The 17,776-nt window shown below is 38.8% G+C and overlaps 1 protein-coding gene across 2 annotated transcripts in view; it reads right to left on the reverse strand.

The window, feature by feature from the left end:
* Positions 1-426: 426 nt before the first annotated feature.
* Positions 427-17,776, reverse strand: part of gabrb4 (gamma-aminobutyric acid type A receptor subunit beta4) — a 60,117-nt gene continuing 42,767 nt past the window's right edge. The window contains exons 5-10 of one of the 2 annotated variants that reach the window (XM_069700635.1): positions 16,351-16,433; positions 12,181-12,318; positions 9,708-9,860; positions 8,289-8,545; positions 7,432-7,521; positions 427-7,135 (exon numbers count right to left, since the gene is read on the reverse strand). In XM_069700635.1, the coding sequence (XP_069556736.1) occupies positions 6,782-7,135; positions 7,432-7,521; positions 8,289-8,545; positions 9,708-9,860; positions 12,181-12,318; positions 16,351-16,433 (1,075 nt within the window). In that variant the 3' untranslated portion in view covers positions 427-6,781. The remainder of the gene's footprint in view (positions 7,136-7,431; positions 7,522-8,288; positions 8,546-9,707; positions 9,861-12,180; positions 12,319-16,350; positions 16,434-17,776) is intronic. The other variant, XM_069700636.1, reaches the window with a different exon arrangement.

A 17,776-nucleotide genomic window follows, 5' to 3' on the forward strand; every position in this document is an offset into this window, starting at 1 on the left:
ATTTAGACGGTAAATACGTGGTTTCCTAAAGCATAGAGGAACATAATATTTCATCATTACTGTTGTCTGTGCTCCAGGTGCAGTCTCATTCAGAGGCCGTTCTCTTCACCTTCACCACCTCAACATTCGCTGTGGTTCAAGCCCAGAGAGCATGCCGAAAGAAAAAAAAAAAATCAAAATGTGCGACCATTTATAGCCTCATGTCCTCTACCAGAGGACAAAAAGTCTCAGCAAAGTTACAGCAGCCTGACAAAACAAATTAATTATCTCGTACTTTAACGATGCTGAAGTCAAACCGCCCCACACAGGCCAAAATAATGTCAAATTTTACATTTGCCAAAAACGCAAACAGAAAATCTGTAAAATGAATAAATACTAATTCATAGTTCCTGAATTGAAAAAGGGGCAAATATTACACTTGTCAGCAGGAGTCACTTTGCGTCTTTATTCAGGAAATAGGGTATGAAAGGAGGTATATTCTCATAAACGCGCAATGTTTTGTAATCAAATTAAAAGAAGACACTGGAGTTTTCTTAAATTTTGTTTTGCGGACTGTCTTCATATCCTACAGTCCTTATCAAAAGCAAGACACCAACTAAGAGGTGAGAGCTCTGACAACAACCTGGAATAGCAATGGTAAATACCTGATTTTATCCTCTTATTTTGCAACAATGTATGCTATTTACCTTTTGGGGACTAATATGTAAAAAAATAAATTAATAAAAAGTCAAAAGGAAACCACGTTGTATATTAGTCCACAAAGGGCAAATGAAAAGACATTAGCTTTCTTTACTGTATAAGCCTTTATTTGTAAAAAGTCGGTTGTTTGAATGATAACCCTTTTTATACCACATACTTGAACACCTTGTATTTGTAAAAAACACATTTTGTTCAAACACCTAAAAAAGCTGATTGACACTATAACATTAATTTGCACTGACAAAAAAAATACAACTTCATACTACACAAATGTTGATTCCATGAGTACTGATACTCCAAATGAAATCAAACACCTTAGTAAACAACTGAATCAAATAAGCGCCCAATGTGAACAAAACAATTACAGTACAAAAAAACAAATGCATTTTTCTTCCAGTGCCAGTATATCAGATGAATTACATCTCCTTCTTATGATAAAACAACAACAACAATAAGAATAACAATCCATAACAAATGCAACAAATACAATAAATCAGAAATGAACACAGAAATGAATAAAACCGTTTACTAATTCATACTGAAAAATAAATGGGCTGTTGATCTCGTGGGGTTCTTTCTTTCTTTTCTTTGCCAAATTTGATCAAATGTTGGAAAATGGTTCTGATCTACTGGTTAAACGTGAGAGCGACTCCCTGGTAGGCTCCTTCAAAGAGGGAGCTACAGTATACTGTTGTGTAGCTGGGGATCAGCACAGCTTCTTGCAAGTCTCCTCATACAGTAATCGACAACAGACCATAACCAGAGGCAACTTATCAAAGAGAAAATACAGGGAACACCCACTCAGTGTGCAATCACATGGCTTACGTTCAGATGCTACTGGCGAGCATCCTTTACATCCTTTGTAGTTGAAGGGTGTTTGATGTTAATGCTTATGCTGAACCTGATAAAACTACAGCATGCACTTGGTGCATCTATTCCAAATTACGTGATTTACAGTAAATACATTTGTGTAGAAGTGCATATTTGTGATTCGGACGAATCACGCCATATGCGTTCTACGGTTACATTTGTCCTCCAGTTTTACCAACAGTTTGTTTCACAAGTTTTTTTTTTCCGAGTTGGCTGTAAAACAAGTGCAATTTGGAGCATGTAAACACTGGATCTTTCTTTTTCCTGGCTGTGGAGATGAGTCAGATGGTGTGGAGTAAAAAATATATGAAAATAAACCTTTCAAAATTCAGGTCATGCAAATCAAAACCTACAAGGTACATACAAAATAATGAATGCACCAACAAAAGTTCTCCCGACAGTGAGGAGTCTGTCCACTTTTTTCTGGTGTTTGGTGGGTGACATTTGCTCAAATGGGGTTGTGGTTCACTCTTTGAGTAGAGGTGGCCTCAGAAGACCCAAGAATGATTTATAACCTTTCCTATGTAAGATCCCAGCTGGTAATTATGGCAAATATGAAATGACCTCTAACATGGTGCATTCAATCAACATCAGAGAGAACATTAGCTACAGTTGAACCACACTTCAGGATTTGGTTAAATTTACTTATAGGGGTTTTGTTTTTTTTAAATCTTTCAATTTTTTTCTCAGGGAATGATTTTCTGTTTGCACAAATTTCTGCAACTGAGCAGCTGCACTCGGGCAACCGGCTAAGTGCCTTGCTCAAGGGCACGTGACTGTCTTATTGAGGAACAGGAAAGAACATCCCACTCGCCTTCTTAAGGCAACCCTGCTCCTCTAGCCTCTATAAGCCAGCCCGCCGGTCATGCCCTTCATTTTCAGAGTAGACTCGTGGACGACAGAGTGATCTGTTGGCTGCTGACTTTAAATGCAGCCGTTGAACTGTGCTGAAATCTCCTGCAAATCCTAAAGTCAGATCGAGATATGCGACGCGGGAAATTTCAGCAACAGGCGGTGCACCAAGGCATACTGTAATTTCCAGGCACCTTTCGACAGCATTAGCATCAGCCTCGTTCTGGAGGGAACAGGTGAACCAACACAAGCTCAGTCACCAGAAACTCCTTCACTGTGAGAGGACTTTGCGTTGACTTCTCCATTATTTTGTTCACACCGTGTATTTCTTGTGTTTCATTTTTTTAGGTTTCGTTTGCAGAAGTATGCCAATGCTAGAGAAGCTGTCCATGCCATTAGCAGTGAGGCTAGCTGGTATTACGAACTGCCATGTTTTTGTTCATGCATTAAGAACTATTAAGTGAAAGATATCATATTTACAGTACAATTCACATGTAATTACACATATACACTGGAGGCAAGAAAATTCACATTGAAATCAGTTCAACACTTTTTTTCTCCTCCTCCTCCTCCTCCTCTTCCTCCTCTGCTACTCCTTGAACATATGTGTCAACAGAAAGGTATCTATCTCTCATATAAGCAAAGATCCGAAAGTAAAAGCGTAGAACAGAAGATCCTCACAGCTTTTGGGATGAATGTGCTGATTTCATGTCCAGAAAGCAGGTAATACATGTTCGGATTGAAATGAGTGGTGGATAAATTTACTGCGAGCGTACAGGGGCCGCTAATGTTTCTCCTCCATGTGTGATGGGAGTTCAGTAAAGATATGCATCTACTATCTTATAAACCAATCTGAAGGAGGATTAGATTTTTGTGTTAGTTTACACACTATAACTGCATCTCATTGGGTCCTCAGAGTAGATGGATTAGGCTTCATTTAAATCAAACATATTCCATTGATTTACTTATTAAAAAACACTTAATAGTTGCCCGATACTATGTGCTTGTTTTGCACCAGAACAAATCGTATCCTGTGGCCTCGCAGTCTGACTGAACTCTGAGTAAAGATCCATCATATTCCATCTGAACAGTTTGACAAGCTGTTAGTGTGCAGACCGGGATGAAATGATGCAAAAAAGTACAAAAGTAAAACATTGTAAAGGTTGTTATTTGTATGAATTTGCATTCGTGACCAACTTCCTTTGTTTTAATTTGCACAAAAGAAAATCTACCTGTAACTTAAATATGGATGTGTACATCTGAAATAACCCTAATTTAAAGACCACTACCCACATCTAACATCATATACTGTATGTTATACCAATCACAGAGCCATCTATACTGGGAGCGCAATCCACATCTGATCGCAAAAAAATGACTGAAAATCACAATGTATCATAATAGTGTCATCAGAGCGTCTCACATTTAAACTTCAATTTTTTTACGTTAGAATTGCAGCATATAACGAGTTAAAGGGGAACTCCAACAGTTTAACACATCAAAGTCATTTCACAGGTGTTGGGGAGTACTGCACATATGGAAAAACGATGCCTTTGTTCCGCAAGTGATGTCACTGGGTGGCGTTTGGGTGATGAAGGCGCCAGATTTTAATGAGGAAGAAGACTGAGAGGAAGAAAGAAAGGCAACATATCTGCTTGTTTTTGTTCTAAACGCTCCATCCAGAGTCTGACCGTGTTATTGAAGGTTGAAGCTACATTTGTGGAGTGCTCTTTTAAAACTGGTATTGGGATTTTTTTGTTCAGGTGTGAAAGATCTGTCTGCTTTTAAGTTCATTGCACTTCAGCCCATTTGAGCTTATTTAAATATGTATTCTACATATTGCAATAAAAGCTGCCTCAGAGCTTGGAAATGCTCAAATTTAAACTTTTTTTTAATCATAATAATTAATTGTCAGCTTTGGCATAAATAACAACAACTTCCTTAACTTTACATTAAATAGCAATTATTATATTTTGGACTGACAGATGACTGAGACAACAGGATGCTCAGCTGCTGACACATCATTGCTCTCAGTCTTAAACACTTCCTTTATATATAATGTATACATATATTTTCTTTTTTAATGGATTACTGGATATTTAAAGGCAATCTTCCATCTATTGAACATGACGATGATGCATAAAATTTAAACAAAAAGAAATGCTAAACTCTGATCAGAGCTCGGGCCACTCACTGTACAAACTTCACTATGACTTAAGGAGACAAAGTGGTTCAGAATTCCTTTTTGAAAACATGTTATGCACACGACATCCTGCGCTCCAGAGGGGAGTGGATATTTGTGATGACGAGTTGTTTACTCCTGCATCTCAATCCTCATGTTGTTGCTCTGCAGCTTCTCCATCTTTTTATTGTCTTCACGTGTTTGTGTGTATGACAATTTATCTCTTTTTCGAGGATTTGATAAGGGCGACACTGTACGTAATGGTGGATTTGGTTGTGGAGGTTTTTGCTCTTTTGTCTGTTTGCCTGAAGAAGAGGTGGCACTGAGGAAGAGGCTGAAATGCACTTCAGTTGGAGCTAATAAAATGATTTTTTTTTTCTCTTTCCTCTCTGTTCTACAATGTCCACTGGCCTCTATAAACTTATTTGGTGGCTACTTAAACCTCACTTGATTCCACAACCTATGTATAAGATTATCCCGTCACACTTTCCAAAAAATAAATAAATACAATCAAATATCAAAGTCCTACTGTACATTTGTTTCCTTTGCAATTAAACCTGAGCACTGGAAATGCTGTGTGTGCGTGTGTTTGTGTTTGTGTGTGTGTTTGATAGCAAAACAACAGTAATGCATATGAATTGTAGGCCTTTTGGTCGTCGTTTCATTCAACTCATGGCTATTTTTCGGATGTCCCCCCCCCCCTGAGAATCACGATGTCGTTCCTGATCCTCGGGGGTTCGAAGCGTTTGTGGGATGGCACTGACTGAGATCTGAGTGTGAAATGCTGAAACCTTTCTCCCCCACACCTTCTGCCCGCACGGTCCTTTCCTATCCCAATCAAATCATCTTGCCTTCACGAACGACGACTCCAACACTGAAGAAATGCTCAACAAACAAAGATATACTGTATACTGAATGACAACTGGTCAAACTGTGGGCGGATATGTTGACTCTTTTTGAATATACGTGTTCTTACATGTTCACTGTGGAATAATTTTCAAACAAATCACAAAAGCAATCCCCCCATTTTCCTTTTAGCAAACACAAAGCAGGATATGACGTCAATGAACGCTGCATCTAAAGAGCATGTGAATCAATCATTAGGAGGAAAGAAACAGCACAAGTATACTTTCATGAAAATACTCAATGATAAAATGTACAGAATATGTTTTTTTTTTTTTTTTTTTCAAACAATCAAAATGAGTAATGCATACCGTTGACTCTTTTACCTCATAATGCCCTAGCTCTAGAACATGTTCTGACACTCTCGGAAATCACAGTATTTTTCAAGACAAAATCATATCTACAAGAATCAGTGTTTGTTTTTAAACGTAATGAAAAAAGAGCCCCCCCACCCACGAGGACGTGTTTGCTAAAAAATCAACATGAAAAGTGAAAGGAAATACAAGTATGCGTTGACTCTGGGCGGGAATGCGGCGGTCAAACATCCCATCCACGCCGACCCGCTAAGGGAGCCCATCAGGCCGGAGCTGATGTCTGATAAAGAGAACGATATCACTTCAAAAAACCCAAGGAAACAACACATCCAAATCCAAACAAGGTTTGCTGTACAGAGGAGAACCGGAGGTTTTCCGTGCATGTTATCCATGGGTGATGGCAGGAGGGGTGAGCGGGGATTGGGGGTGGGGGGGTCAGGGGTTGTCAAGGATCTCACTCAGCTGATGCCTAAACAGACAAGCCACCACTGATTTCATGAGCTGCAGTAGAGGATTTTTGATTACAATAAGTATCAATAAAAAGTCAATGGGACTCTGAGACATCGTTTCTCTCTCAAGAGCTTTCACTTCCTCTTTTTTCTTCTTTTTTTTTTTTTTTTTTTTTTGTAGCAAAAATATCATGCAGTCTTTAGTTCCAAAAACCCCTAGTCGGGATCTCGTGTTTGTTTGTTTGTTTGTTTGTTTGTTTCAGGAGGAAAAAGAAACTCAAAGCCTTGAAATTCTTCTCACAAATTCTTCTTAAACATTCAAGTCATCCTATTAATACTTTGTACAGCAGAAAGGTCCTTCAGATTTCACACGTGTATATATAAATATAATATATATAAATATGCATATACATATGTTCAACTTGTATATGTGTATACATATTTTGGAACTGTATCAAAGCCAATTTAATGTGCTCTCAAAATATGGCCCATGATTCCTAGTGGGATGCACATCAATTCACATAGTACAACCAGTAGATTAGGTTGAAAAATCCAAAGGTGATGGGGAAAATGACCCGGGACCACTTGTCAATGGTGCTCACATCTGACAGGTTTGGGATTTTCAACTTGAGCTTGGAGGAGCGTCGTCGTAGCCGACAGTTGGCCCGGCTCCGCATGGCGCTCCGGTCCAGCGAGTGGTGGCTGAAGCCATCGCGGGGCGCCATGGGCTTCCTGAATTGGACCCCGGAGCTGTCGAAGGACATGACCGAATTCCGAGAGTCACTGACGCTGCTCCCCACGTCAGAAGGCATCACTTCGTTGTTCATCTCCAGCGTGGTGAGGAGGATGTTTCCATAAGCATCCACCTGCGAGGAGGAGGCGGGAAACACAGTGAGAGTTAGTGAGGCCTGAAACGTCCAGCAGCAGCAGCCCCGTTTCCCCTTAAAGCTGACACCTAGTTAACCCCCCTCCCATCCCACAGGCTGTCAAGCTAAAGCAAAATGCAGGGATGATATGAAATGTCATTTCTCGCATGCGACAGAAATAGTTAACAAGAGTTTCTTTACATCTATCGGTGACAAGTAGTTTCAACAGCCTTAAATTGTCTGACTTTTACTGTGAGGGCTGGCCTACAGCTGATATGATTGCTAAATACATGTACCCCAACTTTTCTTTGTTCCTCGAGATACAGATTTCTTCGCTGTGTAAATGACCTGAAGGTGTTGGTTTGAAACGGCACGGAAATGGAGTCCTTGCAATGTGAAAGAAAAATGAAGAGAACATTAAAACGGCTATAAAATACTGGCAAATAAGCACATTTTTCTAAAAATTACACAAGGCATAAGACACAAAGTTAACAGGAACAAGTTTCAAATAAGCATAGCATTTAGTACAAAGAAGAACAGTGAGGAGGAGGGAGGTGTGGGGGGGCGGGGGTTGGGGGGGGGGAGCTTCATTCAGTCTGACCATTTTTAGCATCTGCCATTGCCAAATCGTTGAATTTTCTAATGTTGTGTTTTTTGTTGGATTTAGCGGGAAAACGCGTGTTAAAATAGAAGGTAGCAGTGAGAGTGAATAAAGCCTACAGCATAAACATAGACAATAACCTAAATAAGAAATGAGAATGTTTACACCACTGTTGAGCTAGATGAATTGGTATCTCAATGAAAAAAAGGCTATGCTCGATCAAAAGCAGCCAGTGCTCGAGGGAGAAGCAATGGAGGATGGTGGGTGAATGCACATTGGGCTGTGGTGGCATTAGTATGCTTCTGAAAGATTACTCAACGGAACAGTGTATATATATATATATATATATATATATATATATATATATATATACGTGTCTTTGGATAAAATGACTATGGCTGGAAATCTTATGTGCACAACATAGTTGTTTTGTACTTGAACTCTGACTGACACAGTAGAAGTGGAGTAAAAAAAAAGAAAAAAAAAGAGAGAGAGAGAGAGAGAGAGAGAGAGAGAGAGAGAGAGAGAGAGGCGGCGGATGAAGATGCAAACCTGTTCCCTCAGGCGCTTCTCTTCGTATCTTGTGCGCTCGTTGTTGGCTTTGTTCAGCCTCTCATTGATTTTCTTCTGTTGCGCAGGGCCCCGGCCAAAGAACACGTAATTTACAAAGGCATATTCAAGCAGGGCCAGGAACACAAACACAAAACAGCCCATGAGGTAGACGTCGATGGCTTTCACATACGGAATCTTTGGGAGAGTCTCCCTAAGGTGGGTGTTAATTGTGGTCATGGTAAGCACCGTTGTCACACCTGAGGTACAGCGGCACACACAAAAACAGAAAGACACCAATCAGAAGTTATCATGTCTTTCATCACATATTTACACTTCACATTTACTGTATATTCAACTTACTACTGTAGTAAAGGGGCGGAAGAAGATTACTGAACTGCACTGTAAAAATACTTGTACCGCAATTCTGTGATACGTGTATATTTATCTCTGAAGAATAACAGAGGAGATGAGCGGAAGTCTACGTTCAGTAAGTACAGTTGTTGAGTAAGAAGTCACATTCCACCATTGCTGTAATTTTACAATATAATGCATAATATTTAACAGTCCTCATCAAACCAATTGTACCGACACACAATATACAAAGAAGGTTTAAAAGTTGCTCTTCAGCCTTTCATTTAAAGAACGATTCCACATATTAAATAACACGAATGACAATATGAGGAAAAAAAGACCATGTTATTGTTTACATCTGTCAAGTTATTTACATATTACCTCAAGTTTTTGTTCAAAAATGCTGACTAGGTTTTTGCTTTGAACAAGAATCAAGTTCACTTTGAAGTTACATGACTGCTCCGTAGAGCCAAAAGCCTTAAATACTGCTCGTATGTGGTTGTTTTGTGCACACGGCTCTTATTATTATATTATTAATATTTGGACCCACAATAATTCAGACATAAATTGGATCATTAAATGGATAAATGTCATTAAAGTCATGAGTAGAGGCAGTGGAGAGTCTCTTTTGTGACATTCAGCGTACTACTAATTGATTGGGATACATTTTATATGAGTCACGATTGATTAAATGCAGTAAGTGCTCTTACTTTAAAACACTTCTAATCACTCTGTTGTACACCATTGTTTCTGCTTTTGAGGGTTTACACAGCATTAGTGAATTTGTGGGAACCAGAAGCAAAAGAAACATCCCAGAAGCAATAAGTCTACATTGAAATAACTGATGTTAGTTGTAGCCTCTTTGTTGTATTTATTTGGTGATTCAGGAAACCGCCAAACTGAATCTTCCCCGAATCCAAAAAAGAGCTGATAATTCTGCATCACGTGCCATCAAATGCAAACATTTAACATGTGTGACAGCTGTATGTTGTTTGTTCCACTGACAACAAATTAATTTGAATGGGGAACAGTCAGAGGTTTAATAATGCAGCGGGGGCTGTGTCTTACCCAGGGCCACCCGCGCTGCAGAGGCATCGTAATTGATCCAGAAGGAGACCCAGGAGAGGATGGTGATCAAGATGGAGGGCATATATGTCTGCAAGATGAAATATCCAATGTTCCTCTTAATCCTGAAACTCAGTGAAAGCCTCGGATATGAACCTGTAAGGAGAAAGGATGGAGTGATAGTTCAGGGCAAAAGTGAAAAAAAAACATCAGTGGGACATTTTTTTTTTTTACAAAAGGAACGGGGGGGGGGGGGGACCGTTGGCACAACTTAAAGAGTTCCAAAGTCTGCACTTTGACAACGCGTAGGGGTAGTCATTTCTCCATTTGTTCAGATGGAGCACTTAATTTCCCCAAAGCGATGGATTCCTTTCCAGGGACAAGTTCGATTCCAATTAAACATGGCAGAAAGTCGCAAACACGGCAGATTTTTCTGCAACCCCCTATCTCAGCAGGCAGCTCCAGCATCCCTCTGAGAATTGTCACAGTGAGCTGCTCTGCTTTTTTTTCTCACACTTTCTCTGTCCTCCAAACATTACCAAAAGGGCATTTTAAAGGTGGGTAATTGCAGCCCGTGCCTATACAGAGAAAGGGGAAGCGGAATATATGTTGCCGCGAAGCGTATTGCTATTCATTGTAAATTTTGCAGGACAACATCTGCTGGTTGTGCCGAGAAATGAACGGCTCTTTTGATTGCACTTTAATTCAAACTACCACAACAACACAATGCTGACGCCGAACGCAATACAAACATCAAGGCAGGATCTCTGTGCTCTCTACTTTATGAGGCCGGAAACTCTACAGATTGTTCTAAATATAGTTCAGTATTGTATTCTAACAACAGTTTTATTTCGAATTGCTTCAGATAAGCCTGATGGTTTTAATCTAAAAAGCTATTTGCTGTGGGGAACACACCGTGATGAATGACCTCATCATCTCCAGGTTCCTGTAAATCTTTTAATGAATCAATACCTTAGCATACATACTTTATCAAATGTGAGGCAGACGACTTAGATCTCCCAAGTACATGTCAGATTAATGGTGGCAACAAATGTTCTCAGATTTCATTAAAGTCTAACATGAGAATTATTCATACATTTTACTTTTGTCTTTTTTTTTTTGGGGGGGGGGGGGGGTTGTGCGGTTGCTTAGGGGTACCCTGGATTCGATGAAATAAGATTAATAGTACATTCACACAAAGGCTGTAAATTCCAAACACATTTGTAGCATGTCTGAAGTCACATTTAGATCGTTGTCAATAAAACGCTCAGCATTACTTTCTTCGCTGAAAGATCGATGCAACTCATCCGTTCGTATGTTGAACATGAATCACAGAGCCGGGAAAATGTTAGCTTAGCTTAACTAAAAGACTGGAAACACAGAGAGTGACGAGCTCGGCTCTTTTCACAGATGAAATAAAAAAACACTTAACAATAAAATTAACTAACAATCTGAGGCTCACTAATTAACACATTATATCTCATCCTTGGTTGCCTGGAAACATCCTGGCGATAACACAGGAAGTTAAGAAATAGTCCAGCACATAACCAGCTGTCATTTTTATACTTTTTGTGCAAATTAAACAAACTATATTATGTTAATAACTAAATTGTACATGTGCTGATAGGTATTTTTGTTTACTTTTGGACAAAAACTAGCTATTTCCCACTGCTTGTGCTAAGCTAAGCTAACTGACTCCTGATTGCTGCTTCATAGTTCACATTCAAACTTCAGTGTTATCAAATTTTTCATCTGATTTTTTAGGAATGAAGCAAATAACTGAGCTGCAAAAGAAAATTTGCAATATCAAATTGTAAACATACTAAAACAGTAAACATAGCAAACAATCAGTTGTTTCAGATGGTGCAATGTCAAACCATTACATACTACCATCTACCATATTTGTCATTCTACTGTAAATAGTTTTAGGTGATTCAATCAAGTAATGCACCAAAGTATCCAGGTGTATCACATTTAGCATGTTAAAAGTCCATTTGGAAAATAACGGACTTATTAGCTGTCGATAGTACAAAACCAATTAAAGCATGTCCCTATGAAAGGTAGTGAGGTTGATGTAAAAGTATAAACAAACCAAATTTCTGTACATTTGTTGTGCTCATCTTTTAGTTTAAGTAATTCTAATTCTAAAACACTGATGATGAAATACATCACTGAATTAGTGAAGTTATTGACAATAAAAACTAACTATGTGACTTTCATACTTCAGTGGTGATTTCATTTTTTCTGTTAACGTTTTAGAAATATGTGAAAATGGCTACCTACAATCTGCCCCCCTGAAAAGGAAATTGTCTTTCTGCCTGACCAGATATAATTATATTCCCCACAGAGACAATGACGTATTTACTGATGCCGGCACTCGCAGAACTCACAGTGGGGGAAACAGAGGCAGAGGTTTTTATGGAACGTGTTATAATCACTTTTATGCAGACTGTAATTGGGTCTGAATCGGCCTTACCTGTGGTGAACCGGACCTCCCTGGACACCAACCGGATGTCCACGATGGAGAACTGAGGTAACTCTAGCTTGTCAACGCCCGTCACAGCGTTGTCTCCCCCTTGCCAGAAGAACACGATGTCATCCGTGGTATATCCGTCTGTGTCAAGGTCAGAGCAAATGAGAGAGAAATAAAACATGGAGCATTTGAAGAGATGACCAGCGTGATAAAGAAACAACCATTAAAGTTCACAATGTTTCTATTTTAAGTCTCTTACATGAGTTTGGATAATGAGTGAGCGTCACTTTGACAAATTAAACACTTGCTTCTGTGTTGCTTTAAATTGATTCTGAGCTGAGCTGCATGCAGTAGTGGTCTTTATATCTTTATTTGTTGACTTATTACTTTGTACGAATACTTCACTTCATCCTAAATGGTTTCATTTCGATAACTGTAACCCTTTAATGGTCTCATCAAGAGAAAAAAACATCGGAAACTTAATTACATTGTTTTCAATTATTTGTATCAATTATCAATTATTTCCTTTTCATCTGACCACACATATAAGCCTTTTTTTTGGTATCATTTTTAAATTTGAGCCTCCAATTAGGATGTATAAAAATAGACTTTCAACAATCTACAAGTTTTTTTTATTACAGTGAAATTTTAAGACATTTTTCATTTCTTTTTAATGACCAAAGAAATGTGTAACCATTTATATTGAACATAAACATGTTTTTTTTTCATAAATACACTTATGTTGGGGCCATGGATCCTTTTGTTTTGTTTTCTGTAAACCATCACAGACTTGCTTGCCTTTATGTATCTCCTATACACTTTAACCATTTGGAGCTGCAAAGCAAAGTGATGAGAGTGACATTTGTCAAAACTGTTATGGTGATTGAATATTCATTCATTATTGCCAGTATTTCCCAGGATTTATTTTTTGAGTTGTAATGTCAGACTTTCTGCAAACTTCCCGGTAGAAAACCCCTTAAAATGGATCTGTAAAATACTGATCGAGATATATATTTTTTGTCTTTGCAAACTTGAACTGAGTGCTAAGTGTTGGGTAAGTCAGGTTGTACAAATACAAGTTATTTTTTAAGAAGTTATCACAAAGTTATCCATGAACAAAATCTGTGAAAGTACAGAGTTCGCAACAGACATTCTGAACTTAAATACCATCAACATGTGAAAGTAACACATTCATTCTGTTATTATATGGCATCATGTCCCAATTTATTAAATCTATGATTGTGTTATTCAAGTAAAAGCTGCACTGTAGTGAAACAGTGGGAGGAGAGTGGGTAAAGGAAGACATTTTTCCGACAGAACTAAACAAACTAATAAAAAACTCCATCAGAGGAAAACATTTCTGCCCACGATTTAAATGTGTCAGCCCCCATTCAGATGCTTTACTGTTCAGACTCCTATGGAGCTGTACCACTGCATGCATTACTACCTGCATGCATATTCATGAGCATGTGTCTTTGAGTATGACGCTCCCACACATCCTCAACCGGCAGTGCAATTGAAAGTGACCACAGCAGTAGATTTATGTCAACAGGCTGGTATGCATTCACTGCAGAGCCATTTCTCAGTTAGGGAAGTGTTACCGCATTTCACAATCTACTACCCCACGTCCAGACCTGGATGGCATTAACTCACTAAGGCACCAGGATTCATTACCATTAAATCTCTCTGAGGTTATAGGTTACGGAAATGTGACATTGTCCATGAAATTGAAACAACTGCCTGCCAAATCAATCAAACCGATGGTTAATGTGCATTATTCGCTGGTGCATAGCATTCCACGGGCGTCTACAGCAGATATTCTTGCAACTTTTTAATTCATGGCCTATCCATATTTCATTGCTTACTGAAGTCCCCGAGGATAAACACTCGGCAGTTTTATCTCGAACAACAAGAACCACAAAATATCTGGTGTATTGAGCAAGTGGGTTTGATTGATGGAGCGGTCAATGAAAATGATCAGGCAAATACAATTTTTAATTACACCACAAGCATATTTTACTCCTGAAAAATGATTTATCTAAATTGAAGGGTTTGGAAAATATGATGGGAACTATAAATTAAAACATTTTACTGTATGAGACAGTGTCTGCATTTTTCCTTGTTTCCTCCATATGGAGCTCTATCAATTTTATATTAAATGTAGGATTGCTACTCATATGGGGTACTACACCGTATAATATATTTGAGGATCTTTTGAATTTAAAAGAGAGTGAGCTTTAAAACATGAAATTTACTCGGTAGATCACAGAAAAAGTGCTGCAATATGGGAAATTAAGGCTTCAACAATTTATAGCCATAAAAGGAAATGAAAGTCAGAATATCTCAGCCTCAGATTTTTTTTTTCTTGAGAATTAACCACCTTCATGGAAATACACCACTAGATCCCTGAAGAGCCCATTTAATCATCATTTATGTTTAAAAAAAAAAGATATAAAAATGGTAAAAGATTGTCATAAAACAAACAAATAAACCAGGAGGTAGACAACAGGGAAAGCTTCAATTATGCTAAGAATATGTGCTGGGCAGTTGCCTCTGTCTTTGAGGAAAAAGCTGAGTTTATGGGGTCAACAGTGATGCTTCTACGAGCATTCTCCCACCCTCACGGCCACGAGTCCTGGCGCTGACAGCAGCCCACCGAGCCAACAGGGAGAGGCTGAGTCTAATGATAGCCAGGAAGTGAGCACAGGTAACATGAGGCAGTAATGAGGTTTTATGGTTAAATTCACTTTGTCAAAGGAAAAAAATTAAGTTTTGCCTTATGACAATTGTTTTGGCATACTAAGTTACCACTAACACAATTAGTTTGCAGGATTCATTGACTGATGCAACAGAAAAAAAAAGGTGTTATTTGGAGGTGCATCTCAATGTGGCTGTTTTGTGACGTTTCCTGGTCTTTCTGCACATGCTTTAGTTGTTTGTATTTATATGTATCCGTTTTACATCTGTTTATGGTTGTTTTGCATCCTTTTGTGGTTGGCGCATGCTTGTTGGTTGCTTTGAGTTTTACTTTGGTCGTTTGGTAACTGGCACCAGATGGTTTGCTACACAGAACTGTCCTGAGAAGTCATGATCGATTTGTGATATCAGGCTCAAATCCAGCTGCTTAGCAAAGTACGTTTTTTTTTGTGTCTCTGTAGAACATTTTGCAGGTAAACACCAGGGACCCCTTGACTCCTTGAGTCCCTGGGCCTGTTCTCACAGGGCCTGTTTGGTGTACAGGCCATCGGGCATACTAGGAAAAATCCTTTCCCTGTAGGTAGGTAGGTAGGTATATACTTTATTAATCCCCAAGGGGAAATTTTTGTGTATGGGGGCATACACAGTAGGTTTTAAATAAGTCAGACATTCCTTTTTTTGGTGACACTGTCTAACTCACTTTAAAGTAATGTAAGAGCAAAACTGATTCTGGTCTAGCATTATAGATGCAACTAAAACATGACTGTGAAACTGGCCCCACATCTTCTCATCTAATTCAGCAAGAAAGCAAATACAAATATATCCCAAAACGTCAGATACAAATCCCCTGAAGATAGAGCAGATAATGATAAGTGCCTGTATTTGAGAACAACTCATTGAGCCAGACATCTTGGTACTGATCACTTTCTAAATGAATCATTCCTAATGAACTGTGAATCAGGTGCTAATGTCACCTACCCAATATCTAATTATTACTTTCTAGTTACTGACATATTGATTATCATTTACATGTCCCATTTTATATCACATATTCATTAAAGTGTCTATGTGGACGTGGTGGGCAGAGCTAGTATTAAACTGTATTCATCTGTTCAGGCATGACATATCGAAGGTCGAGTTAATGTTATTGTTTTGCCGTTAGCATTGAAAGTTCCAGGAGTGGCCCTGTCCATCAGTCACACTGAGGGGGAACTGATCGATGTAGATCATCACACACTGTGATTTCTTTTCTTTATTTCTCAAGGCAATAATCAACTCTGGCGGTAAAACACGTGACAAATGACACATATGGATCCCAAACAGTTCACTGATGTACAACTGTAACTACATGTAATTGTTAGAGGTAACCTGCAGTGATTTTAAGGTGGTGATCAACCAGTAAACATTTGAAGGTTGATGTGTTTGTTGTCAGCGATAAAGTGGTCACCAAGGTGTGTTTTCATCTGCATTACTCACAGCTTTCAATTTCCAGGGTGCAGTTCTGCTCATCAAGAGGGTACCTCCTCAAGTCCATCATGCAAGCAGCAGTGGTGGTTATTCTGAGGAAAAAAAAGAGACGAGACACACACAGTCAACAACTCAGACAATTATGTCTATTATGATAGAAGAGGTTAAGAGAGAGGTCATGGTTTGCCTGTTGCACAGTATGAGAACCACCAGTGTGCCCCTTATGTGCTCAAGCAGCACTTTAAAAGTAATTATTTTGTGGTTGTTTGCTGAAAATGTGAAAGCACTGCAGCAGCTCAATAATTCATGGCAAGCTTTTAAGTTTATATTATTGTGAAGACATTTTGCCATTGCCAGTTACATACATGTGAAGCCATTAAGACAGACGTGGTGTCCGTCTTAATGGCTTTGCATGTATGTAACTGTGTCGGCCATTTTTCTTAAACCTCTTAAACCTTTTAAGGGTCATCAGATCTGGGAGCACGTGGCAGAAGGGGCGGAGAGAAAACCATCGCTTCGGTTTGTTTTTAGGGGGAATTCCACCATTTTTCCAACTTCTCCAGAGACTATTAAATATGATTTATTTTTTTCTGTTCCAGAGAGTAGTCTGGAGATGCTATTTCTTTTTTATGTGGATCACTAACTGCTCAGCCTCTGTATGGGATTTTGTCGATATGCATTATTTATTGGTAGTTCCCAGATATGCATTTCTGCCAGGTAGCTTTGGAAAAGATATATGCATTGCAGTTTATTAATGTCAATAAATTCGGGAGCCCAGGAAAACAGCTTTGGCTACAAATTACACATGCAGGGGTCTTTGGCATTTAACGGAGATATTTACCGGTGCAGCACATTTTACTAATTACATTTCTGCTGTTCATACCAGCTGGTATGTGTTCATCATACCAGCCTTCATTTGCTTATTGCCCTCCTGTATAAATTAAATAGAAAAATTCATTTTCAGCTCATCATCTTGTATCAGAAGCCATCAGCACATGCACAGAGGATTTTGGAGACACACCGCGTGTGGACGTTGGAGCATGATGACAGTGGTATAAAGTTTTACCCTTAAAAGGATGCAACACATTTTGGCTACATTTTTAATCATGGTATAGCCACAGTCTTCGGTTTTACATTGATGCAGTAAGCGAATGCACACAACCATCTACAATACCCAGAATTAGTAATACAGTAGAAAATAAGCTGTTTGCGCTAGAAATATATTGCTTGAACACAGAGTCTGTAAATTGGTCACGGCGGTGTGAACAGAGTTCTGTCAGCAGGTAATTGGAAAACAAAATATGGTCTGCTGAAGCTGATTTGGTCAGATTAACACACAGGCATGTGGCACTGCTGTGTGTCCAATGTCGGCAGAAGGGGGAAAGAAAATTGCACATAAATAACACGTGTGACAGGTATGTGTTTATTATTCACA

This window comes from Brachyistius frenatus, unplaced genomic scaffold, assembly GCF_029030835.1.
Source record: "Brachyistius frenatus isolate BFR_SWC_R1_liver_20210118 unplaced genomic scaffold, ASM2903083v1 Contig_34, whole genome shotgun sequence".
NCBI classification, from domain to species: domain Eukaryota; kingdom Metazoa; phylum Chordata; class Actinopteri; family Embiotocidae; genus Brachyistius; species Brachyistius frenatus.